General features: G+C 55.2%; 1 protein-coding gene across 1 annotated transcript in view; it reads left to right on the top strand.

Moving 5' to 3' along the window:
* The window catches only part of KSR2 (kinase suppressor of ras 2), an 82,822-nt gene that overhangs the window by 4,676 nt on the left and 53,992 nt on the right, over positions 1-24,154 (top strand). The window contains exons 2-4 of the mRNA XM_074159501.1: positions 2,763-2,903; positions 3,721-3,871; positions 11,428-11,932. Of these exons, the coding sequence (XP_074015602.1) occupies positions 2,763-2,903; positions 3,721-3,871; positions 11,428-11,932 (797 nt within the window). The remainder of the gene's footprint in view (positions 1-2,762; positions 2,904-3,720; positions 3,872-11,427; positions 11,933-24,154) is intronic.

Raw genomic sequence — 24,154 nt, 5'->3', positions numbered from 1 at the left:
TTTCTGCCTCGGGGAGGAGCTGGGGGGCCCCCGGCGGTGCTGGCCCCTCACCGCGGACAAGGGGAAGGGGCTGCTCGTGGCCTTGCCCCCTTTTGTCAGAGCATTGCACCCTCCCTTACCCCCTTGCAGTGCTGGAGGTGGGGGGAGAAGCACTTGAAAGGGTGTGAAAACTGAGCCCCAGCTCCAGGGGAGGGTACCTGGGCCACCCCACAGCCCCGGCCCCCCCCCGGCAGCATCCGTGGTTGGACCAGCAGTGTATCCCCCAAACAGCAAGCACCCCCCCAGTGCTGGGTCTCCCCGCCCCTCCTCTTGCACACCCACAGCCCCAGCACGCTGGGGTGACCCCAGCCATTTTCCAGATGGGTAAACTGAGGCAGGGAAGAGGTGGTGGTCGGGGGGGTCGTGCCACAGCAAGAATGCAGGACAGGGTCTGGCCTTTGCAGCACAGCAGCATTTGCCATGTTCATAAGATCTCCATCCTGTGCTGGGGGGGGGCTGAGCAGCAGCTCAGGATGGGCGAGAGCATCTCCCCAGCCGTGGGATGGGGCTTTCCCCATGGGACGGGGCCATCTCAATCACTTCCCTTTCCAGCCCTGTTGGTGAAGCTCTTGGCAAAACAAGAAAAGCTTTCAGACTTGGCAAAAGTTTGCTGGGCTTCTTTTCTCCCCGCCCCCCCCAGCATGAGCAGACCCAGGGGCCAGAGCTTCAACCCACGCCTGGGGTACGGGGGTCCCACCTGAGCCCTCGTTTGTCCTAACGATGGCCCCTTCGGTCTCTCTGGAGGGCTGGGTGGAGTGAATGAGCCACACCTGGAGCTGGGAAATTAAAGTACCCCCCCTCCATTTCCCCTGTTCCCAGCTCCCAGTATGTTTCTGTGTGGTGGTGGTGGTGGTGGTGGTGGTGGTGGTGGCGGCGGCGGCGGCGGCGGCGGCGCCGCCTGTGGCTGCAGCTGCGGTGGTTGTGGTTGTGGTTGTGGTGGTTGCCCAGTCCCCAGCTCTGCCCCCATTCTGGGACCCCAATTTTGGCACTGGAGGGGCTGTTGTGGCTCAGGCTTCCACTTTGGTCCCTCTGGAGCTTCCAGCCTTGGTGGGGACAGAGGAATGGGTGAAGAGCAGGCTGGTGGGGATGGAGGTGAGGTTCTTAGGAGGGTTTTTGCTGGTGTTTTGCTGCTGTTGTGTGTGGGGAAGGGTTTTATTTCGGCTCAGGAGCTGCCTCTGTGTCCGTTCAAGGTGCCTGCTGCTATTTCCCCACCAAGGGCTGTTTAGGATGTGTCGTCGGGGTTGACCCCAAAACCCTTTGATGGTCTCTGTTAGGAGAGTGGCTTTTCTTAAAAAGCAGACCTGGCAGCAGGTCAGGGCGCTGCTGAGCCCAGCCAGCCCCGTGGGGCTCCCTGTGGCCTCCTCGGCCACTCGCTTTGCTTGCCCTGCCTCTCTTTTGGGTATTAATTTCAGTAATTAATCTCCATGGCTGTCAGCCAGACTGGGAGAAGCCGACTGGTTGGGGTGTCCGGCTCCCGGCGGAGCTGTCACCTACTCGAGTGATGCTGGTAGGACATCGTGGTGGGGACCCGCTGCTTGCAAGGGGATGGGGACCACCAGCGTCTCCTGTGCCGCCTGTTTTACCCCCCCAAGCGGCAAGGAGGGGGGTAGTTTTGCCTGTTTGACACCTCTCTGGGTGTAAAACCACGATGGGTAGGCACAGGGGGGCTGTTCCTTCCCCCCCCCCCCCCCCAATCCCTGTGCATCTCAGCCTGCCAAGCTCTGTGGGTACCACCGAGGGAAGGGACCAGGAGAGAGGGGAAAACTCTCCCAAACCCTGTGATGGAGCTTCTTCCTTCGTCTCTCAATTCCAAACCGTCCCATGTTTTGCTCATCTATTTTTGGGGTGCGGCGGGGAAAGGGGCACAGCACCATCTCGCACCGCCGGCGGCGGGGAATCACCCAGCTGGAAAAGCGGGAAGCAGGAAATCCCAGCAGGTTTCCCAGCGTGCCGGGCTCTGCTCTATATTTCCCAGAAAGGAGGCCAGTCGCTCAGCGCCTTTATTTTGGGAGCTGTCGGGGCTGCGGTTGCCAACGCGGCATCTTTGGCCTCGTGGTGGGGGGACTGGCCGGGGGGGACCACAGAGGGATGGGGACACGGTTGAGCAAAGAGGGGTCGATGGCTGCGGTTGTGGCGATGAGGAGCAGTGGGAGGAAGGATGGTTGGGGAAAATGTGGGCTGGTGGGGGTCGGGGAGGGGGGGGGATAAGGAGCAAACACCCACGTCCCTGCCTTGGCACTGTGTGATGCTGTGGGGATGCTCGGGGTGGGGGGGGGGTCCCTTTGCACCGAGCCTGGGTATGAGGAAGGCGACCTCATCCTTTGGGTGCTGGGAGGGGCTGGTATTTCTGCTGGTGTGGGGGAGAAGTGATGCCCCTGTGCCCTCTGCTCACCTACGGTGGGGTCCCTGGGGTGACAGGGGTGAGGTCTGTCTGTCCCCTAAGGACAACTTCAGAGCTGAAGCACTTGGTGTTTGTAAAGGAGCTGAGAAAGGGCTTTTTTTGGGGGGAAATGCCCCTCTTGGACACTCAGCTCAGTGCCAAAGGGGCCCTTGCCTGCTGAAGCTTGGTGGCAGGTAACGGGGGGGTGCTGTTTTGAGGGCGAGAGGGGGTGCGTGTGCCCTGGGCCTGGGGCAGAGGGACCCCTCCTGTGTCCTTCTCCTGCTGTGGGGTGGGCTGGGGGTGATGGCAGGGGGTCCCACAGGGCTATCGCCTTCTCTTCCAGAGCAAACTGGTCAAGTACTTCAGCCGGCAGCTGTCCTGCAAGAGGAAGGTGGCCTTGCAGGAGCGCAACGCCAAGCTGGAGGGCTTTCCCCAGCTCCTGCACTGGTTCCGCATCGTCGACATCCGCAAGGAGGTGATGGAGGTAAGAGCTGGGCATCAACCCACCCCAGAGTGGGAAGGACCCTGCTGAAGGAGGTGCTGAACCTCTCCATTAGTGTTTTGCCCAGGGGTTTGTGGGATCCTTGAGCAAAACTAGGTGAGGAGACAGTTTTTTTCTGAGATGGAGACTGGTGTGAAGCCATAGGGCCTGGGGCAGGCTGGAGGGGATGGTGCTGGCAGTGGAGAATGAGGTGGGGGACCAGAGCAGAGGGACCAGGTTGTTTTACCACATGGAAAGAGCCTGTGGTGGGATGTGCTGGCCACAGTTACCCCACAGCTCTCCTCCACCCACCAGTGAGGACACCCTGCTGCTGTTCCCAGTGAAGGACATGGGTGTCAGGGGTACCTTGTGGGTCCCCCATGACCTCGTCACTGCATGGTGGTGTCACAGCATCCTTCTGCCACATCCTGGGCTCCTGCGGGCGGTGGGTGCAGCGAGAGGGTGGCACCCAAAGGTGCTCCTGTAACAAGCCCCCCCCAGGGAAGAGGAAAGCCTGTGCTCAAGGTGCCAGTCCCTGTGTGCGCTCAGGTTTTCATGGTGCTCCCAGATGTCCCAGTGTTGACCTGGGTCTGGATATGCCTGAGACTGTGCAAAAACTTCAGATAAAGCTGTTTGAGCTGTGCCCTCTGGGTTTTCGTGTGGATCGGGTTGGAAAATGAATGGTTTTAGGTCTGTGACCCAAATGGGGCTACAGGAGGGAACAGCTTCTCGTCTGTGTGCCCTGAGGTGCTGGTTTAGAGGATGCTCCAGGATGATTTATTCCTCCCTCCTCACTCCTGCCCTGTTCTTTCCCCATCAGGAGATTGCCCCTGGGCAGCTGAGCCTGGAGGAGCTGCTGGAAATGACCGATGACCAGGTCTGTGCCACCGTGGAGAAGTTTGGGGCCAACAGCGAGGAGTGTGCCCGCCTGAACGCCTCCCTCTCCTGCCTCCGCAGCGTCCACAAGTCTGGTGAGTTGGGCACCCTTGTCCCTGCTAACCGGGTCCCCTCGGGCCAGTCGGGGTGAGTGACATTGTCCTGTTGTGGTGACATTCAGAGTGTGGCTTTAATGCATCGGAGGTGTTGGCAGAGCCCTCTTGGATTGCAGAGCTCCTGCATCCCTGTGGGATGGCCGGGTACCTTCTGCCCATGGGGGACACCTTTGCTTTGGGGGACCCCCTTCTCTGGGAAGTGAGGAGTTGTTAATTCTCTGCAGGGAGGCAGTGTTTCTTATGAGGTCCCTCCATGCCCCCTTGCCTGCAGGAGCACATCCAGCAGCCTCAGGAAAAAGACTCAGCAAGCTCCTGTCACTCAGCATCACTGCAGAGCGAAGCCCCCTTCCCCAAAACCCCTTCCCAGGGTGTGCACGAGCCCTGTGTCCCCTTCCCCCGGAGCTGGGTGTGTGGCTGCTGACCCGGGGGTATGCGGGAGGTGCTGGGATGCTGCATCACAGAAGGGGTTGGAAGGGACCTCTGGAGATCATCCAGTCCAACCCCCTGCCAGAGCAGGGTCACCCAGAGCAGGTCCCACAGGAACGTGTCCAGGTGGGTTTGGAATGTCTCCAGAGATGGAGACTCCACCACCTCTCTGGGCAGCCTCTTCCAGGGCTCTGCCACCCTCACAGGAAAGAAGTTTTTCCTCATATTGAGATGGAATTTCCCATGTTCAAGTGTGTGCCCGTTGCCACTTGTCCTGTCCCTGGGCACCAGTGAGAAGAGCCTGACCCCATCCTCTTGCCCCCCGCCCTTTAGATACTGCTCAGCATCAATGAGATTCCCTCTGCTCTTCTCCAGCTGAGCAGCACCAGGTCCCTCAGCCTTTCCTCAGCAGAGAGATGCTCCAGTCCCTTGATCGTCTCTGTAGCCTCAGCTGGACTCTCTCCAGCAGTTCCCTATCCCTCTGGAACTGCAGAGCCCAGAACTGGACCCAGTGTTCCAGATGCGGCCGGGAGGCGCTGGGATGCGGGAGGCGCTGGGATGCGGGTCCCCGGGTGGTGGCAGCAGAGCTCCGCGCTGCAGAGGCGGCTGCAGGAACCAGGAGCTGCTGGGGCTTTGGCAGCGGAGGAGTGGGGCTGGGTTCGTTCGGGGAGAGGTCGAGCCGTGCAGCCTTGAGTGATGGACAATGCTGTCCTGGGCACACGGATCCCTTCCTGGGGCTGCTGTTGGCAGCCCGAGAGTTGGGGGGCTCTTCTTTATGTGTGTGCCCAGCACCACCTCCCTGTGTGTGATGGGGACCATATTCTGCTTTTCCCCATGGAACCGGCGCTTTGGTGCCAGCACAGGGGGTATGTACAGGCAGCAGAAAAGTAGGGAGGGGACATTCCCTTTTGGAGCAGCTGGGGGGAATGGTGAAACCCCGTTTCACAGTCTAAATGCCCCCACTGTCCCCTTCCCAAAGGCTTTCTTTCTGGTCCCAGCCTGGGGTGATGGTAGTGGGCTGGTTTAGCTGAGGTGCCTGCTGGCAGTCCTGGCCCGGAAGGACTCTTCTCTAGGGGGACCCCTGTCCTGCCAGACCCCCAGGGTTTGGGGACCCCAGACCCCTCTGCCTGGCTCCCGTCCCCTCTCGGGGGCTCCTCCAAGGTTGCTGTGTCCCAGGAGATGGGGAATGAGCTCTGCTGGGGTGTAGCTGCTGGGTTTTTGGCTGGGCTTTGCAGGTCCAAGCAGCCCCTGGGAATGGGGCTGTTGGTGAGGAGGGTGATGTGATGTGGTTTCAATGAGGGGCAGCTTTTGGGGACCAGCACTGTCCCTGCATTACTGCTGTGTGGCCCAACACATCCCAGGCAGGGGGGTCCCAGCTCCTGCCCTGGAGATGTGTCAGCCCCATCCACCCGTTGTGGTCACTGTGGTGTCTCTGGGCATTCCGTGTGGCACCACATGGTGTGCCACAGCGTGGCGGTGCCAGCCACTGCTGGTGGACGGTGGCAGAGGACCCACTGCCACTGGGTTGGTGGGGCAGCCGCTTCCACCCTTGTGCCAGAGCAGCGAGGTGGGGACGGCTGAACCCAGCCTGACATTTCCTGTAGAGCACGAGTGTCCCTGTGCTCTTTAACTCCCTAAATCCATCTCCCGCCTGTGCTCCTGCCCTCCTTCCCTTTGGCATTTTCACTAAGTCTCTCTGCTATTTGAGGAAGGGCATCGGTGTCTCCCTCGGAGCCTGGGGAAGGCTCTCAGCCTGCTCTTTGTTTAAACACCTCTGACTTTTAAAGCCCCTCACAAACAACTACTGCCCGACTCGCTGTATGGACTCAGCCCAGCCCCTGCATTCCCCCCCCCCCCCCCGCCTCTCCGCTCACTTGGCCGAAGGAATTCCCCCGTGCCCCGGTGGGACCATGTGCTTTGGAAAATCCACACCAGCCCTGGGCTCAGCAGCTGCGGTGAAGATGCTAAAACATCTTCTGTTCCTCTGGATGATTTTCTGGGACCAGGGGGGCTGTGAGATGCTCCCTGCTCGACTTGCTTTTTAATGGGGCAGGTGATGGGGCTGCCAGCCCTCCCTGCAGGATGTGACTTGGTGGTCCATTGGCTCCCTGCGGGGGGGAGTTTGCCAGGCACTGCACGTGTTTGCCTTCCCCAGCGCTCCATTTAACTCCATCCATCATCGCCCCGCTCCCAGGAGGGCTGCGGGTTGGGCTTTGCAGCGAGGGGCTGCTGCTTCATCCCTCCGGCATCACAGAGATGCTGCAGTGGCCATTCCTGCTCTGCCCTGGGCACATTGTCCAATGGATGGCCCAAGCCTTAGGGACAGGGAGGGGACGGGCAGCTTGGGGCATCACAGAGCCCCTGCCAGCCTGGAGGGATGCAGCAGGCATCCTCTGTGCAGCGGAGGAGACCAATTCTCCCTGAATTTCCAAAGGATTTGGGTGCAGAAATCTTCACCTGGGTTGACAGATGGTCTCCTTGTGTCCCGCTTGTCACAGCTGTATGTCCCCTGCCTCTGTGCTGGTGTTTCCCTGCCTGGCAGAGCCTTTGCCTGGACAAATGGCCCTGCCTCAGCATTCCCCTTGTTTTTTGCCCCCTGGGAGAGGGGGAGCACAGCCCCTGTCCCTCTTCTGCAAGTGAGGGCTGTGTGTGTGTGTGTGAGAGAGCAGTGGTACTTTTTGGGCAGGACAGGGTGAGATGCTCTCCAGCTGCGGCTGGGTGGTGGGAGCAGATCATCCCTCCCTCAGGGATGGGTCTGAGATGCACCATGGTCTAGGCAGTGTGTTTTGGTGGGCTGTGGAGATAGGGAACTGGTAGAAGGGTGTTTCTGGTACGGTGGCGATGTCCCCAGTGCTTGGGGGCAACTGGGACTGAGCAGCAATGGGGCTGCAGGTTCCCATCTGGGGTGCAATAAGGCAACACTGTGCTCCCTCCATCCCTCCATCCCTCCATCCCTCCATCCCTCCATCCCTCCATCCCTCCATCCCTCCATCCCTCCATCCCTCCATCCCTCCATCCCTCCATCCCTCCATCCCTCCATCCCTCCATCCCTCCATCCCTCCATCCCTCCATCCCTCCATCCCTCTGCCATATCTCAGTGACTGGCCACCAGTCTTGCCCTGTCTACATGCTTGGGCAAGGAAGGTCTACGCCAGCTTTGAGAGCTGGCCTGGCTCGTGTTGTGTGTGTCCTCTGTTGAGTGCTCTTGAAATTATCTGCTGGATGTGTTGCCTTCATCCTTGCAACCCCCAGGAGCCCAGGTTATGGGAGCTGGATCCCGTGAACTGGGTGTCCAGGAGGCTTGCACGGCCCCGAGGAGCCAACTGGGTGCTCAGTGTCTGGGTGCTGGGGGTCAAGGGGGGGTTGAAAAGCATCCCGTGCTGGCAGCAATGATCTCTTGGGATGCAGTGCTGGGATCTCGGGTCCATGGGGTTTTCGCAGCCCCTCCAGAGAGAACCCCAGAGGTACCACGCTGCCATGGACGTGGCTTTTTATCTGTGTTTTAACTCCTTGTAAACCAAGGGATGGTCCTGGTCTGAAAATATGACTAATGAACAAGTTGCTGCCTCTTTAAAACATCATGTAATTTCTTTGCGAGTGCGGTAGTGGTCGATTTCTAGAAGCCAAGATTAGTATTAATAAAGCAGGAATGAGGTACAGTATTAACCTTTTCCATCAATCTCTATTTATCGAGTCGTTAATTAGAGGCATCTAATTTCCCAGGCCAATTCTGTCTGGGCATGGGGGCTGGGGAGGCGGCAGGGAGGAAGCAGGATGCCGTTTTATTGCTTAAATGATGATGAATTTTTGCCAGGACGGGGTTTGATGGCGGGGAAGGAGCCCCTTCCCAAACCGAGCACCCTGGGGGCCTCTCCAGCAGCAGGGAAAGCCCCAGAGCGTCTTATAAACCAAAAGCGCGTTATATTTATCAAATATAGTGGCAACCCTGTATTAAACCGTTGCTTTATTGCATTAACGAGTCTGTATTGGATTTTTCCCGGCTGCGAAACCTTACAGTTGGCAGGAGTTTTTTATTAGCAGCCAAGGCGTCGGTTTTGAACTCGAAGTGGGATTAATTTAATATTAAGTAAGAGCTGAGCGGGGCCGCTGTGGATTGAGGAGTTGATGGCGTGTGACTAGTGAGTTATACGGGGAGGCTATTAGCCGTCCTACGGTGAGGGGGGGGGGAGGGAAATGATCCGGGGCTGAATATTTATGAGTGGTCCTGGCACTGGGAGGGCTGTGGGTGGCTCAGGGATGGTGTGGGGTCAGGCAGGGCTATGGGCAAGGGCGGGGTGGGGGGGGGGAAGCAGTGAGAATCCTCATTTAGGGCAAATTTGGAAGCTGGGCATGGCGTAAAGGTTCAAGGAGTTGGTCCTTCCTGGTGAGCGGTGTCCCCGTGCCCACAGAGCCATCCCTCCAGTGTGTGATGGGGTGGGTGATGCCGGGGTTTGTTTTGCCCCACGGTGAGGGTGGGATGACTGGGATGCGGGTGCTGGGAGAGCTGGCTGCACTCCTTGGTGGTGGTGGGGGGGGTTCCCTGGCTGTAAAGCACCCTGAGATCTTGCTCTGGTTGGAGATGCCTTTGGGGATGGAAAAAGAGCGATTGCAGCATCCCTTAAGGAGCAGTCGGGGTGTGGGGCTGCTCGGGGTACGGACCCACAGCCCCCAGCTTCTTAAGGGGCAGCAAATTACTCCCAGCATTTTGTTTTGGGAAACGGAAGCAAAACTCGCTATTGGTCTTTCGGAACAGGGGGGGAAAATAGCTTTTGTGGTGACATTTAGCCGTCCCTCCGCATCTCTGGATCTACGAGCTGCATCCCTCCTCCTCCCAGGAGTTTGTTTGCTTGTTTATTTTAATGGAGTGCTTCGGAAAAAGCTTCTTTCCCTAATTAAGTACAGTAGAGTGAAGGAGGCTGAGCCGAGCGGGGAGGCAGCGGCAGCACCCAGGGGATTAATGAAGCCAAATTTGGCCAAGGAGGGGGAGCATCTCTCCCTTTGTGCTGGTGGCCAGGGCTCGGTGGCAACTGGGAGAGGTGGCCCGGTGGGGGGGGGGGGGGCGGGGGGGAGCGGTGGGCGGCCGTAGCTGATGCTCATTTCAATATGCAATTAATATTCCCTACCTAAACAAAACAAATAGGTTTTTGTGAGCGAGCAGGTGGCCTTGCAGCGCCACGGAGGGTGGCAGAGCTTGGGGACAACTGGGCAAAGGGGAGTTTGCTTCCGTGCGGGCTCTTCCTTCGCTTTTCCGGCTGGGAATCAGCTCCGGCAGAGCAGGGCTCCCTGGGCGGGGGGGGGGAGCCAAATCCGAAAGCATTTAACACGCTTTGTGGGAGGAAGAGCTTGGGGATTATTTTTTTGTTGTTGTTGTTATTTTTGCCTCTCAGCGCGTTCTCGTTTAAGCGTATCTCGTTAAGCGGAGGGCCCGCTACCTGCAGCGTGCATGTAAGCAACCCTGCGTCGAAAAATACATTTTCCCAGCTTATCTGGGGTATTTTTAGCCCTGACGCACCCACCAGCCCCAGAACGGGTTGTTTTTGTCCTGTTACGACACAGCCCGGTGTCGAAGGGGACGGCAGGGAAGGGAGGGGGGGGTGGGATGTGGCCACAGCGATGCCACGATGCTGGTGTGAAGCAGCCTTGGCTCTCCTCCTTCGTTAGCCGCTGCTAATTACTGCTGGAGTGGGAGCGTGGGGATGCTGCTGGGGCCTGCAGCATCCGGGCAGTTTTGAGTTATGTAAATCTATGCGTGCAGAGCAACCAATGAGGGAGCACCTTAATTTGCATACATGCATGCCAACTTGCAAATCCCTGGGTGGGGGTTAATTAACGGCAGGGGTCAAGGGCTTGCGGGAGAGCTTAATTAATGGCGTTGTGTCCTCCCTCTCCTATGCCCCTGCTCGGCCACCACTGCACCTTCTCCAGGTGCCACCAGCCAGGGTGGCCTTGGGGACCCCAAGGTGGCCACCAGTGGCCTCGGGGACAAGGGGACAGTCCAGCTTGGTGACACTGGGTTGAGTCCCCGGCTTTGCTGGCACATGGGGGCAGGTGGGAGGTGACATGTCCCCCTGCAGAGCTGTGTTTTGGGGGGTGACACGCTCTAGCTTGTCACCTGCCATGTCCCCACTTGCGGGGGCTCGTGTGTGGGGTGGCTTTGGAGACCCACCAGCAGGTCCATCCAGGCAGAGGTGAGGCTTCCCTACAGCAGGGTTTATTCCTGCCCTAATTAAAATATGAGGAAGGGTGTTCACTTTTTAATGAGCTTCTTGCTGGGTCGAAGGACTTTTTGTAGCAGTTGGAGAAGCAACTCTAAAGGCAGCTGGATAGCACTTGCTTAATTTTTTTATTTTTTATTTTATTTTCTGCTTTGAGGGAGTGATTCAAGAAAACTCCTCACACCCCTTTTCCCCCCCCCTCCAGAGTTTTATTTTTTTTCAATCCAGTCCTGCAGCTTTCATTTCCAAAGCCTTTTCCTCTGGAGCTTGAAATAAAACGTTCCCCTTGAAAAGGCTGGGGAAAGTGGAGACCAGGCAATTAATAATCAAAAAGGGACGGGGAAGGAGCCTTTTTAAAATAAAGAGATTATGGTTTTATGTTGGTTTTCTTAGCACAGGCGATCAAAAGGAGTTGGCGGAGGGACCTTGAATTGGGTCCATCACTTCATTGCTCTGAAGTTGCTGCCGACAGCCCTTTGCTCATCTCTGTGCCGGTGGAGATGAATAATTAGAAGTGGAAAAGAGCCCCACTTAATTACAACCCCCCCTTCCTTTATGCAAATGGGATAACTGGGTTGCACGGCGGGGGGGTTGCAGGGGTGAGATGGGTGGGCACCAGCCTTGGTGTGGGCAAAGGGTGTCCCATCCCTGTGCCCGGGAGAGGGTTTCCAGGGAGTGGTGGGAAGATGGGTGATAGTGAGGGGCTCAGCCTCAGGTGGGGAAATACGTGGGAAAAACACCTTTTTAACCCTTGCAAAGCCTGTGCTTGACTTTGCACGTGCAGAACACGGAGAAGCTTCTTGCTGGCCCTTCAAGGTGGGGGATGCTGTGCTGGGGTGGGGACCGTGTGGCTTCTGCCATGCCACACGGCCGTCTCTGTGTGCTCTGTCGCAGGTGGCAGCCTCTCCAAGCAGGATTGGACCATCCAGTGGCCCACGACGGAGCCGGGGAAGGAGAACAGCCCCGGGTGCCAGCCGGAGCCGGGGCCGTGGGGCAGGACTCACCTCTCGCAGAGCCCCAAGGTCCAACCCAAGTGCGGGCAGCATCACTGCCACGGGGGCTCGCCCCACGGATCCATGTACACCCACGTGGACCGGCTGACCGTGGAGGGTCACCCGGGGCTCTGCCCACCCATGGAGTCCGGCCACCGCTCCCTGCCGCCCTCCCCGCGCCAGCGGCATGTGGCTCATACCCCTCCGCGCACCCCCAACATCATCACCACCATGACACCACCGGGGACGCCGCCGGTGCGACGGAGGAATAAACTGAAGCCCCCCGGGACCCCCCCGCCCTCCTCCCGCAAACTGATCCACCTCATCCCCGGCTTCACCGCGCTGCACCGGAGCAAGTCCCATGAGTTCCAGCTGGGACATCGCGTGGACGAGGCGCACACCCCCAAGTAAGTGGGTGCCCCCCGGGTTGGGTTGATGAACCCCCCCCCAGCTCCTTTGGAAAAGTGCTTTGATCCCTAAATTTTGGGGGTCTGTCTTGTTTTTTGGAGGTAGAAAAGCCCTTTGCCACTCTAGCAGGCAGCGGGGATCCCGCTGGAATGGTGTCTACTTTGCTCCCCAGGGACCTCATTTTGGGAGTGTGGGGTGGGTGGGGAGCACTGAGGGGAGTCTGGGGCCACCGCTCGGCAAAACCCCCACCTTCTGGAGTGTGGCCCTGGTGGCACGAGGGGTCAGACGATGGGATTTTGCAGCTGCGGTGTGGGGATGCTCCACCCGGCCACAAGAACCATGTGTGAGTGCAAGCCCAAGACGGGGATAATCACTTTCGGGCTGAAACGTGGATATTTTATATACCATATTTCATATTCTGGAGACCTCCCCAGTATCTTTTCCATCCCTACTGGTGTTTGCAGAAGACTCTTCAGTCCTTGGCCGTGCCACGGCTCCTTCCCACCACTCTTGCTCTGCAGCTCCAGTGCCGGCAGAGGATGCTGCAGTGCAGGGAAAGGGCTCCCAAGCAACAACACGCTTCCTCTCCATCTCCTCAGGGCCCTTGTGGTGGCTGTGCTCAGCCCTTCTGCTGCCACAGCGTGGGGTGGCAGAGGGGACTGGTGGCCACTGTGGGGCATCATCTCCTCAGGGCTCTGTCCCAATGCATCTCCTCTCCCCAAGGATGTGTCAGGATGGAGCATGGCTGGTCCCTGCTAGCCTCCCAAAACAGGAGCCCCAGGACAAACTGCACTGTTTGTCCTCAGATTTGGGGTTCTTAGAAAATAAGGTGGTGCCAGAAGCCTGGGCAGAGTCCCCTGCAGGATGTGATGGCAGCAGGGGAAAGTCTGGGTCTCCTGCCTGGTTCTGGAGGTGGCCGTGATGCTCAGGCAGCTCTGGCTGGGGCACACAGAGGGTTAAAATCTGCTGCCTTTGTGGGGTGCTCCCGGCTGCCAGACCCTCATCTCCCCCTCTTCGGGCAGGGGCAGAGTGGAGGGGGTTTGGGGCAGCAGATAGATCCAGTGGCCACAGCATCGTGATGCCACTTGTTTCCCCCTCATGTCCCCAGGGCTGCGGTCGTTAGATGAAATGAGGATGGTCGTGCTTCTCCCCCTGTCTGGAACCTTTTGGTCTCTAAAGGCTTTTAGAAATTAATATATTTCAGCTGGATGATGACTGCTGTAAGGCCACCCTCCCCCTTCTGCTTAGACACCAGAAAGCTGTATTTATTTTGGTCCATCCCCAGCGAGCATCTTTTTGCAGGAGCAAAGCCTTAGCCAGCAGCCCGTCTCCTCTCCTGCTTTTATTCACATTTCAGCACCCAATCCGAGCTCTGCTTTTTGCTAAAACAGCGGGGTCTCGCCGAGGGCAAAGTGTGCCTTCAGTCCCCCCCAAGCCCTTTGATCCCCACCGTGGTCATTGCATGCCCTGGGTCACCCTGACGTGGACCTGGGGTGAGGTTTGGACACGGGTGTCTGGACCTTCTTCCAGCAAACCCTTTGGCCGGCCATTCCCTGAGCCAGCGGGGACGGGACACCTCGACTTTCCTGCGAGGGGAAAGGGCAGGGCGTGGGGAAGGAAACCATAAACAGGGTTTGCATGGCCACGGTCACGTCCCCTCTTCCTTCATCGGCTTCTGCTTTCCCTCACTCACTTGCCCAACCTCATCCAGTTTGCCCAGCATCTCCAGCGCTCCCCTTCCCACCGGCGCTGGGCCACCCTGGGTGATACAACTTTAATAGTTAGTGAATTAATCGAGGAAAGAGAGAGCCACTAGCAACGGGGCTCCCTTTTGCTATCGTCCTACTGGGGGCTCACGGTGTCGATGTGGACGGACCCAGGCTCCCGAAAACCACTCAAAAAACCAGGGAGGTTAACTTTCTCTAATGGCACCTAATGATTTTTTCAGGAGGCAACCACTAAATCCTGCTTGCTAATCCCATTAGTGTTTCGGGACAGTAGTTAGTGCATTAAAGAGGCAGCTTCTTCTTTCTCCCTCCCTTCTCCCCCCCCTCTTTTCTCTAGCAGAGGCATGCCGAAGTTTTAGCTGTTTATTAGCCTGGATGTGGTGGTCAACACTTTGCTTGGCAGAGAAAAAATGGCTTTTTGGGGGCTGTTATCAGCTAATTCTTATCTTTTTGGCAGTGTCCATGTAATACACGTGTACTCTAGAGTAGTTTTTTTTGTAGTGTTATAACTTCTGTGGTGTCCGAGTCCTCTCTGCAGGAGGGAGGTTCTTCCTCCTGACCTCAAACATGAAGCGAAGCTCATCCCTGAAAAATTATTTCAAGCCTTCTCTGGTCAACCCCTTCTGGTTTTAGCTCTGCCAGGAGGCTCTTGATTTGCTTTGGGTGTCTTTCTGTTCCCTGTATTGTGTCCCAGCACGGAAAGAAGTGCCAGACCCGGAGAACTGATAGTCTGGGGGCAGTGCTGGTGACACCAAGTGGTGGGTGGGATCTTCTGGGGGTGATTTTGGGTCTAGATTTACCCCCAAACTGCCTCTTTGCGGTCTGCTCTCTAGTGGGACCCGTCTGAAACCCTCCCAAGAGGGAGGCTGGTTTCTCTCAGGCTGATTTATCTCCTCACTTGGTGTGCCCCCTCTGAGGGTGGGGTGAAATGGGCTTTGGGGAGCCAGAGATGGCCTTGGCAAGGGCAAAAAGCTCTCCCCCCATGAACTGTGGGTCAGTCTGGATGGAGGGAAGCTGTCAGGGTGCTGCAGAACTGCCCCAACAGATTTTTTCCATCTCCATTTCCAAAAATAAACCCCCACCATATATCTGGGAGAGCAGTAGCAGCGACCAGGTCCCCTCTGGAGCAAGGCCACCACGTACCACTTGACTCTTGATGACAGCTCATAAGTTTATTTGTGTTTTGGGGCTTATTTCTAGAGTTCAATCCATCCCTTCTGTACGCCGAGACCTTCTGAAGCAGGGGTTAATTTTTTTGAGCTTACAGCCTCAGATTTTCCTGCACGGAGCCTCCAGCTGTTGACCGTAACTCTGGGGTACGGAACATTACTCCTAAAAAGATCCCCTGGCTTCCATAAATCCACAATCCATAAACAACTCATGAGTGGTCTTGAAACGGAAACAAAACATTTAGAGTGGCTGATAATATAATGCCCATTTAATACCTCATGAATTCCACGGGCCATTTAAATCTTTCATGGGTAGTTAATGATTATTCATCAGCAAGAAGTCAGAAAAAAACCCCACCAAACTCTGAATGGAAGGTCTTAAAAATACATTAGTTGGGGAACAAAAGTCAAGCTAGTTAAGAGGGAGCCCAAGAGTGTGAGTTAACCCTTGGGAGGATGTGTGTAAAATAGTCCTCTGGAGGCAAGACCTGCCCTGGGGTGTCCTGCCCCAAAGCGGTGGGTGGTCGGTCTTCTTCCTTAGATCCACGTGAAGGGGAGGTGAGCCCAAACCCTCATCCTTTTCCTAGTTATGGTTCCTTTTGCCACTCTGGTGTCTGACCAAGTTCATGAACTCCATGGCCTTAAAAGAATAGCCTCCAGTGAGCAGCTGGGGAGGGAGGATCTGAGCTTCTGGATGGTGAATTAAGGCAGTGTGACCTGACACATCTGGGCCCCGGGCGAAATGCTGAACTCTCCTGAGGGCTAATGTGAAGTAGCTGCTGGAGAAGACATGGAGTTTTGTGTTGTACCTAGGTCAGGTTTGGGCTGGGAGAAGGCTCCTCCAGCTCAAGGCAGCTTTACTTTAGGTAAGTTTTCAATGAAATATTGTTATCCTGTATCATTGCAATCGCATGCGAGGTATGGATGCAGATATGGTTTGGTGTTCTGCTGGAAAAGGCTGTTTATCCAAAGGCTTCCGATGGTCACCTTCCTTGCCTTTAACCTTGTTGATACTGAGATTGTTTTTTGGTACTGTTTTTCAACATCAGAATGAGGATATCCTGGATGGATGAAATCAGATGTGAAGTCCACATCTGATATGGTGATAGAGCATGTACCCATTTTCTTCTTTTCCTTTTTCCTTGTATTATTTCCAACTCTGAACCAACTCTAACTTGGCACTTTCTCTGTTGTGGGTGGTTTTTTCCATCCCATGTAACAGAAACCCTTGAGAACAAGGTATCTCCTGTGGCACATGCCAAAGTCTAGTGTGGGATCCTACTTGGGACATCTAGACTGAGTCATCGGCTTGCAGAAACCTAGGACCAGAGGTCTTCTCCACTGTCCCCACCACCCTGAGTAGCCTGCAGTTAGACTGTTCCTCAGAGTTAATAATCTACACTGGTCTTAAATGCTACTGAGTGATAGGTCATTTATTCTGCTGCTCTGCAACCTTTATTATAATGATATTTTCCCTTGTATCAATTCCAATCAACGCTTCTACAAGGTAGATCAATTATTTGATATTCTGTGTGGGCTGGATTTGATGGAGCGGCATCGAGATAGCTCTTGTGACTGGTGTCTCTGACATTTCTCAGGCTTGGAAAGGCAGGTGGGCTCTTGGCTTTGGGGATGATCAAGAGATTGATGTTTGCAGAGCAGGTGGATGCAGCGGGACACCACTAACATGCGAATAATCCATATGCAGCATCTCCAGCATTGTGTTATTCATCCTGTATGGTGTCCGATGCCGTAGAGACCCGCCAGGTACTTCTGCAAAGGGGGAGAGCATTGAACTGAGGGAATTTGGAGAGCAAAACGAGCAGCATATCTCTCTCTGTTTCCAAATTATCTTTCTGATTAATCTCGGTGGCTTTGGTGGTGAGTCAGGGCCGTGGAGTTTTGCACAGGTCCTGGATTGTCTCCAGCTCTCTCAAAGTATGGTCTGCACACCGTGTCTTGACAGTGATGGGTAGCCTCCGTAACAAACTGGCTCTCTGCTGCAATTATCCCACTGCTCTGGGCTGCGGTCTCCTTAGGTATGTCATTAATGTTAATTACTGCTGTGGTATTCCATCAAGAGGAGCAGGAGCTTTAGCATGCTTGGAGGAGAAACTTTCCACCGTGTCCTTTAATGAGAAGTTGAGCCTCCCTTTGCCACTTTGAAAAGGGGGAGCGTGATTATGAATTTAGATAAGGATTAACACCTCAGGGGAAGGGTGGTGGTGGAGCGGAGTGGTGAGAGGCAACAGAGCTCTCTAGCTGCCAGCACCATTGCCTGATTTGCTGCCTCCATGGCCTCCACGTGGGAGGGGAGGACATGGTGAGGGCAACATCCTGGGGTGGTGACCAGGAGATGGATTGACCCCTGTTGGTCATGACAGGAGGACATGCTTGAGCTCTTCTCAGCTCTCTCTTCCAGCTGTAGCTGTGCAGGAAAGCCATGAAGCAGCTCCTCTGTCCTCTTCTTTGTGGCCCAAGAGGTTGGTGAGCGCATCTCATCACCATCCTGCAAGTCCCCACTGATCCACTGCAGTGGCCAGCCCAGTGCCCAAGCAGATGGTGGGTTGGCCAAGGTCTTCAGTGGCTTCCTTAGCAATAATGAAATGAAAACTGAGAAGGCAGGGAGAGCAGACTTCCCAAACAGTCATGAGACCGCTCTGACTTTTCTCTTTCAAGAGCTGCCCAAGCCCACCATGCATCAGCAACCTCAGATTTGGAGGCCGTCTGTGAGCAAACCTTGGAGAAAAATCACCCCATGTCTTTTCAGAGCTGAAATGTTTGCAGAGCTGTAGTTAGTGTAATGAACCTCCACCTCAGGGCTTTCCAGCCATGGGCAGTCCATGCTTTTCCCTCCAATGGTGTAATTTTTTTGAGAATTGGCTCCCAAAACAGGTCTGGGTGTGTTCATGGGCACTTGGGCCACGCGGGTGTTGCTGTTCTCATGTTAATGCAAGTGGTGTAGGCAAGTACTTGAGTTGATCGCATCCCCTTTTCTTAGTTGAGTTTTGAAAGCACAGAGATGATGGTGGCTGGGAAATGGGGTCTTATACCAATGGAGAGCTCTGTGGTCTTCAGCCCACTCGTTCCTCTGCTGTGAGGACAGGCTGAGAGAGTTGGGGGTGTTCAGCCTGAAGAAGAGAAAGCTCCAGAGAGACCTTAGAGCCCCCTCCAGTCCCTAAAGGGGCTTAAAAGAAAGATGGGGACAGACTTTTTAGCAGGGCCTGTTGTGATACGATGAGGGGTAATGGCTTTAAACTCAAAGAGGGTAGATTTATACTAGATCTAAGGAAGAAATTTTTTATGCTGAGGGTGGTGAAACCCTGGCCCAGGTTGCCCAGAGAGGTGGTAGATGCCCCATCCCTGGAAACATTCCAGGTCAGGTTGGATGGGGCTCTGAGCAACCTGGTCTGGTTGAAGATGTCCCTGCTCATGGCAGGAGGGTTGGACTAGATGAACTTTAAAGGTGCCTTCCAACCCAAACCATCCTATGACTTGGTGGGGGGGAAAAAAATGCCTGGAGCTAGCCCACCTGGCTGAGGTCGTGTTGTCTAGGGATGGAGGAACCCACTCATCTGGTGGCAAAGGAGGAATACCCCAGGGCTGAACCGGTCTGGAAATGGCTCCAGCAGAAGGAGACTCAACCTCACCATCGTTGGTTGGTGCTCCTCCACCACCACCCCTTGTGTGTCCCTCAAAGAAACGTCGCAGTGGAAACGAAGGAAACAGAAGGGCTTTAATGAGAAACAGGACCTGCTTCAGGATCCTGGCAATTAGCTCCTCCAGCCTGTGTCTGCTCCCTGCGTTGTTCCTGTTGCCCTCCTGCAGCACCATCTCCTAGGCACACGAGTCCCAGGAGGGGGGGAAAAAAAAAAAAACCACCTGTTTGGCTCGAGCTCCCTTCAAAGAATTTCTCAGCTTCGTAATTTGCAGCTGCAATAAAAAGTTACGCTTTGTGCTACCAAAAGAGAATAATAGATCAGTAAGACTTGAACCTTAAAATTCAGCCATCCAGGGAAGCGGGGACAGGCATTTGGATAAATATTTAACTGTTGAGGCTTTGATATGAAGGAGGAGGAGGGAGGGGTTTGTTGCCTCTTATCGGTAATGAGGAGGATAAATGTAACATCTGCTGGATATTCCCTATTTATTGTTGTTTTTTTTTTTAATATCAAGCAATTATTGCACGGAGCTTGTTCAGATCTGGGTGTATGGCGAAGAAATCTCATCTGCTCAGACAGGTTCAAATAATTCAAATAATCCATTGGTTTTACCTGTGTGTTTGCCTTGAACCCTTGAAAATGCTAAAGCAGCCGGGGCTGACCCTGCTGCACGGGGAGGGATGCTCTAGGTTTATTCTCATACAGGAAAGGTGACCTGGTGCCTCTTCTTCTGGCTGTGATGGCTCCAACCACGGTAGTTTTGGTCCAAACTCCCCAAATCTATTGGTTTGGCGATGCTCATGCTGCTTGGCTGGGAAACTCACCTGGATTTTTGTGCTTTTTGCCGGGGGGGGGCGTGGAATCCCTAAAAATAGGAGTCGGGTTTTGCCAGCCGTGTGCCGACATGGGACCTGAACAGAAAGGGAGCAGAACTGGTGGCTCTTCTTGAATTAAAAAAAAAAAAAAAAAAGGCAAGAGTAGCTTTGTGGGGTTTCCTCTTCTTTTTGTCGTTGCTCAAGCCGGAGGCGCCTGCCCCGGAGCGGACGGGCAGAGCCCCGCAGGCTGCCAAGGCGCAGGAGGATTGCTTTACCTTCTCCTTCCTCTGATTTAATACAGAATATTGTGCAATTAAGCCAGTCAAAAGGCCATAAATCTTCTGGGCTGAATCCTGACCCAGGCTGTGCGCTCCAGGCCAGGCAGCAGCGATCTGTAATCCTTCATGGAGCGCTAACTGAAATACCGATGAGAGGGTTTTTATTATTATTTTTTTTTCTTTTTCCCACTCTATTTCCCTTCCTTTAAAATCAACGCTTGCGCTGAAATTGGAGTGTGCCGGAGGAGAGCAAAGCAGTGAATAAAACATAGTCCGGCGCAGTCAGCTGTGGGTTCAACTCGCCTGTTTTGGCTAAATTTAAGCCCGTTTTGATTTGCTTTTCTTATAATAATATTGGCAAGTGACAACAAATGCCTGCAGAGCAGGTAGTGATTGACCGGATTTCCATCTTTAGGTTTAAGAAGAGGTCATGGAGAAGCGAGCGCAGGGTGCAGGGGACTGGTTGGTGTGTTCCTGGTGGGATGCTTTTTGGGACGGCTGTGGGTCAGAGCCGTACGCCGGGGCTGGCACCCCTATGGCCACTGCATCTCCAGCCCCTGTAACATATAGATCCCCCCATCCTCATATTCCAACTTCTGCTGGAAAACACTCGCTTTCCACTCATTTTTGGGCAGAGAGGAACCCGATGAAATTCAACAAGGGCAAGTGTAGGGTGCTGCACCTGGGGAGGAGTAACCCCCTGCACCAGTACAGGTTGGGGGTGACCTGCCGGAGAGCAGCTCTGAGGAGAAAGACCTGGGAGTCCTGGTGGACACCAGGATGACCGTGAGGCAGCAATGGGCTCTTGTGGCCAAGAAGGCCAATGGCATCCTGGGGTGCATCAGGAAGAGTGTGACCAGCAGGTGGTGGGAGGTCATCCTGCCCCTCTGCTCTGCCCTGGTGAGGTCCCATCTGGAGCACTGTGTCCAGTTCTGGGCTCCCCAGTTCAAGAAGAACAGGGAACTGCTGGAGAGGGTACAGCAGAGGGCTACAAAGATGATGAGGGGCCTGGAGCATCTCTCTTATGAGGAAAGGCTGAGGGACTCGAGTCTTTTTAGTCTGGAGAAGAGAAGACTGAGTGGGGATCTAATCAACGCCTATAAATACTTAAAGGGTGGGTGGCAGGAGGATGGGGGCAGTCTTTTTTCAGTGGTGCCCAGTGACAGGACAAGAGGGAACGGGCACAAACTTGAACATAAGTTCCATCTAAACATGAGGAGAAACTTCTTTCCTGTGACGGTGGCAGAGCCCTGGAAGAGGCTGCCCAGAGAGGTGGTGGAGTCTCCTTCTCTGGAGACGTTCAAGCCCCATCTGGACATGTTCCTGTGGGACCTGCTCTGGGTGGACCTGCTCTGGCAGGGGGTTGGACTGGATGATCTCCAGAGGTCCCTTCCAACCCCATATCATTCTGTGATTCTCTTCTCCCAGCACATCCCACTCTTCCAGCCTGTGAATCACCCTGGGGACAGCCGGGGTGATACAAAAGCTCCGCACATCTTCACCAGGTACCTCTGCCCAGGACCCTATAGCATCCATACCATCCCCTGTCAATCCCTGCCTTCCTGCTGGGCTTTGATGCACGGAGAGCCTGGCTGGGGCTGAAAGGAGTGATGGGCCCTTTGTGCTGGGTGTCTGCTCGTGTTTTTCACTGCCTGTTGAAACCCTCTTTTTTTATTTTTTTTTTCTCCCCGAAGCGGGTGATAAGCGTTTGACTGATTCCCCCGAGCAGGCGGAGATGAGCCATTCAGGCTGGATTGACACCTAAAGGGATTTGCATTAAGCGCTTCAAACTAGCTGGGCTATTTTATTTTAATTTTTTTCTTTTTTTTCTTTTTGAAAACCATCATCATATATTTAGCAAATTCTTGCATGAAATTACATCCCTAATAGTTGGCATTTACCTGTCTACGTGTGGAATCGCTCCCGGTGAGCAACTATTTTCCCGAGCATCCAAATGCTGAAATGAGCCCTGCGAACTCTGTTCCTGGGGGCCTTGGGTGGGGGGGTGCCGTGTCTGGTGTCCTCCCCGGGAGATATATGAGGAAAGCGTGGATAAAAATGAGGTTTTTTTGGGATCGTGGAGAGGGTGAGAGGTAACGGAGTGGAGGACGGGGGCTGCTGGGGAGGGTCTGAGGGTCCGGGAGCCGCCGTGAGGCTTGCAAAGTGGGAAGGGCTGAGAACTGGTGGCCTTGGAGAGGGTTTGAGGAGCCCAGGGCTGTGTGGGGCAGGGTCTGGCCCCATCTCGCTGGGGGGGAGCCCAGCACCCTGCAGTGAGAGATGCTCGGTGCTTGCGGAGCCCCTGAGGCTGCCTGGCTTTGCAGGGATGGGGCTGGTACGAGGGGGGAGAGGGGTCCTGAGGCTCCTGGAGTGGCAAAAAAAAAAAAGAAAATCAGTCAGAATGTTCGCATTTGGGGATCTGCTCTGAATCTGGCAGGAAAGGAGCCTTTGTCTCTCTGGTGGCACTTTTCCTGCCATCCCTGGGGTTCTGGGGGACTTCAAGGACTGCACATCGTCCTCTTTCCTCCCCATAAACCCTTTAAAGCCAAAATAAAAAATAGTTGGTATATAACTAGCTCCCCGTTCCCCTCGCCCAGTGCTTCGCAGCCTCCCCTGGCGCGGGCTGGAGTCTCATTTCGGTAGTTGCCCAGCTGTGACTGGAGGAAAATGGTCCTTCCCGGGGGCCGGGAGGTATCACCACCATCTAAATAGCCCCTTCCGCGGCTCTGCAGAGCTGAGCTTTCCCTTCTGCTGCCTTGGCTCCTCCATCAGCGTTGCTGGATAATCACCGGGATGTTTTAGGGGGAGTGCTCACCTTTTCCAACCCTCCCTCTTCCCCCATGGCTGAGCAGCTGAGAACTTGCCAGCTTCTGGAGAGGGCTGAAATGGTGCTTAATGGGGGGATTAGTGTGGCTGAGCCCTCCTGAGCATCGGAGCGAGTCCGGTTTGCATCGTGGGCTGGACTTTGCTGGTTCCTCCTGATCCGGCTGGGGCTTGCTTGTCTGAGAGTCCCAGCAACAAGGTCCAGCCTGGCCCCCATCCAGGATGGAGGGGGTGCTGTCTCGGGGCTTTATCCCTATGGAAAATTGAATTAAGCTGATGCTCTTCCTTGTTTGTTTTTTTTTTCTTTTGAAAATATCTCATTTTTTACTTCTACTGTCCTCGTTGGGTTTGGGACCCCGTTGGGGGGTGATGCCTGGCAAAGGGGTGATGCCCATGGGAGCCTGGCACAGAGGAGGGGGCTCCTCCTGCCCCTGGTGTGTTGGGGTACAGGCAGTGCTGGGGGTTTAGGCTGGAAGGACCATGATGAGTTTCCAGCATGTGCTTTTATCCCCCTTGTGCGATGCTGGCTTGGGTAAATGAGGGGGAAAATGGAAACGTTGACTAGAGATAGGCAAAACTGCTCCTGGGAACTGGAAGTTGAGGCTGGTGGTGGTTAGAGGGTATGGCCACCTCCACCCAGGGGATTTACACCCTTATCTCTGCTTACCGCCTGAAAAGAGAGAACCCTTTCATCCCAGGAGTGGAAAAAGCCTAATTTAGGAGCAGTTTAGTACTGTGGAGGAGGAAAGGCTTTTGCAGCAGGGCTGGGATGGTGAAGCCCTGGGTGCATCTCTCAAAGGGTGGTGGCCACGTCCTGTGCTGGGCTGGCACAGTCGCCGGCCAAAGCCTGTCTCCTCCCAGGTCTCCAAGAGCCTGGAGTCCTCTGAGTTGTACTGAGTGTCCTGTCAGTAGGTGGCTGTGGGGTATCGTCCCTGTCCTGGTGCTCCTCCTGTGGGCTGAGATGAGCACAGGTGGTGCAGGAGGTGTTCTGAACGGTTGGACTCGATGATCTTAAGGGTCTTTTCCAACCTAAATGATTCTGTGAAATAGTATTCCCAAAACTGTCTCCCTGTACAAAGCCCTTGGGGAGGATGCCCTGATGGGCAAGGAGATGGTCCCCACTGGGATGGTTATTGCTGTACCGGTCTGGGGGAGCATCACTGGTGTAAGGCCAAGGGGAACCATCCCAGTTTCGCTCTGGGATGCTGCAATGCCAATGGGTGGATGTAGGAGACTGGTGAAGAGTGGGCTGTGACCCCCCTGCCATGGCAGCAAGTCCCTTATGTGGTGCCTATGGCTGCATCCTGCACCCCTGCTCTGAGCCCATGCAGCAAGGGCAGTATTTGACCCTCTTTTTCCACAAGCAGCCCCAAAAGGTGCTTGGTTTCCACATCAGGGCAGGGTTTGCTCCGTGCCCTGCTGGCACCCCAAGTACCTTGTTCCCAAATTGGTGGTTGTGGCCTCAGGGGCACTTTGGAGCGGCCAAGAGGAGATTGCAGAGAAGCAGAGGAACCACATCGGCTCTTGGGATGACTTTGCAGCTCAGGGATCCCTAACGTTGGGGTGCTTGCAGCAGGACACCCTGTCCCTGTGACCCCTCTGCGGCAGGGGACTTGCTATGGCTGAGGATGCTCCTGCTGGAGCATCGCTCTCCTCTCCAGGCTCTGGTCCCTGCTCCCCCTCCTTTGGGATAGGGAAAAGGGACCAAGGCCATGGCAAGACCGGCGGCCAACCCTCGCTGGTTGGATTG

The sequence above is a fragment of the Numenius arquata genome, chromosome 16 (assembly GCF_964106895.1).
Source record: "Numenius arquata chromosome 16, bNumArq3.hap1.1, whole genome shotgun sequence".
Taxonomy (NCBI): Eukaryota; Metazoa; Chordata; class Aves; order Charadriiformes; family Scolopacidae; genus Numenius; species Numenius arquata.
The sequence above is the reverse complement of the archived record's forward strand: the minus strand, read 5'-3'. Positions and strand labels throughout refer to the sequence as shown.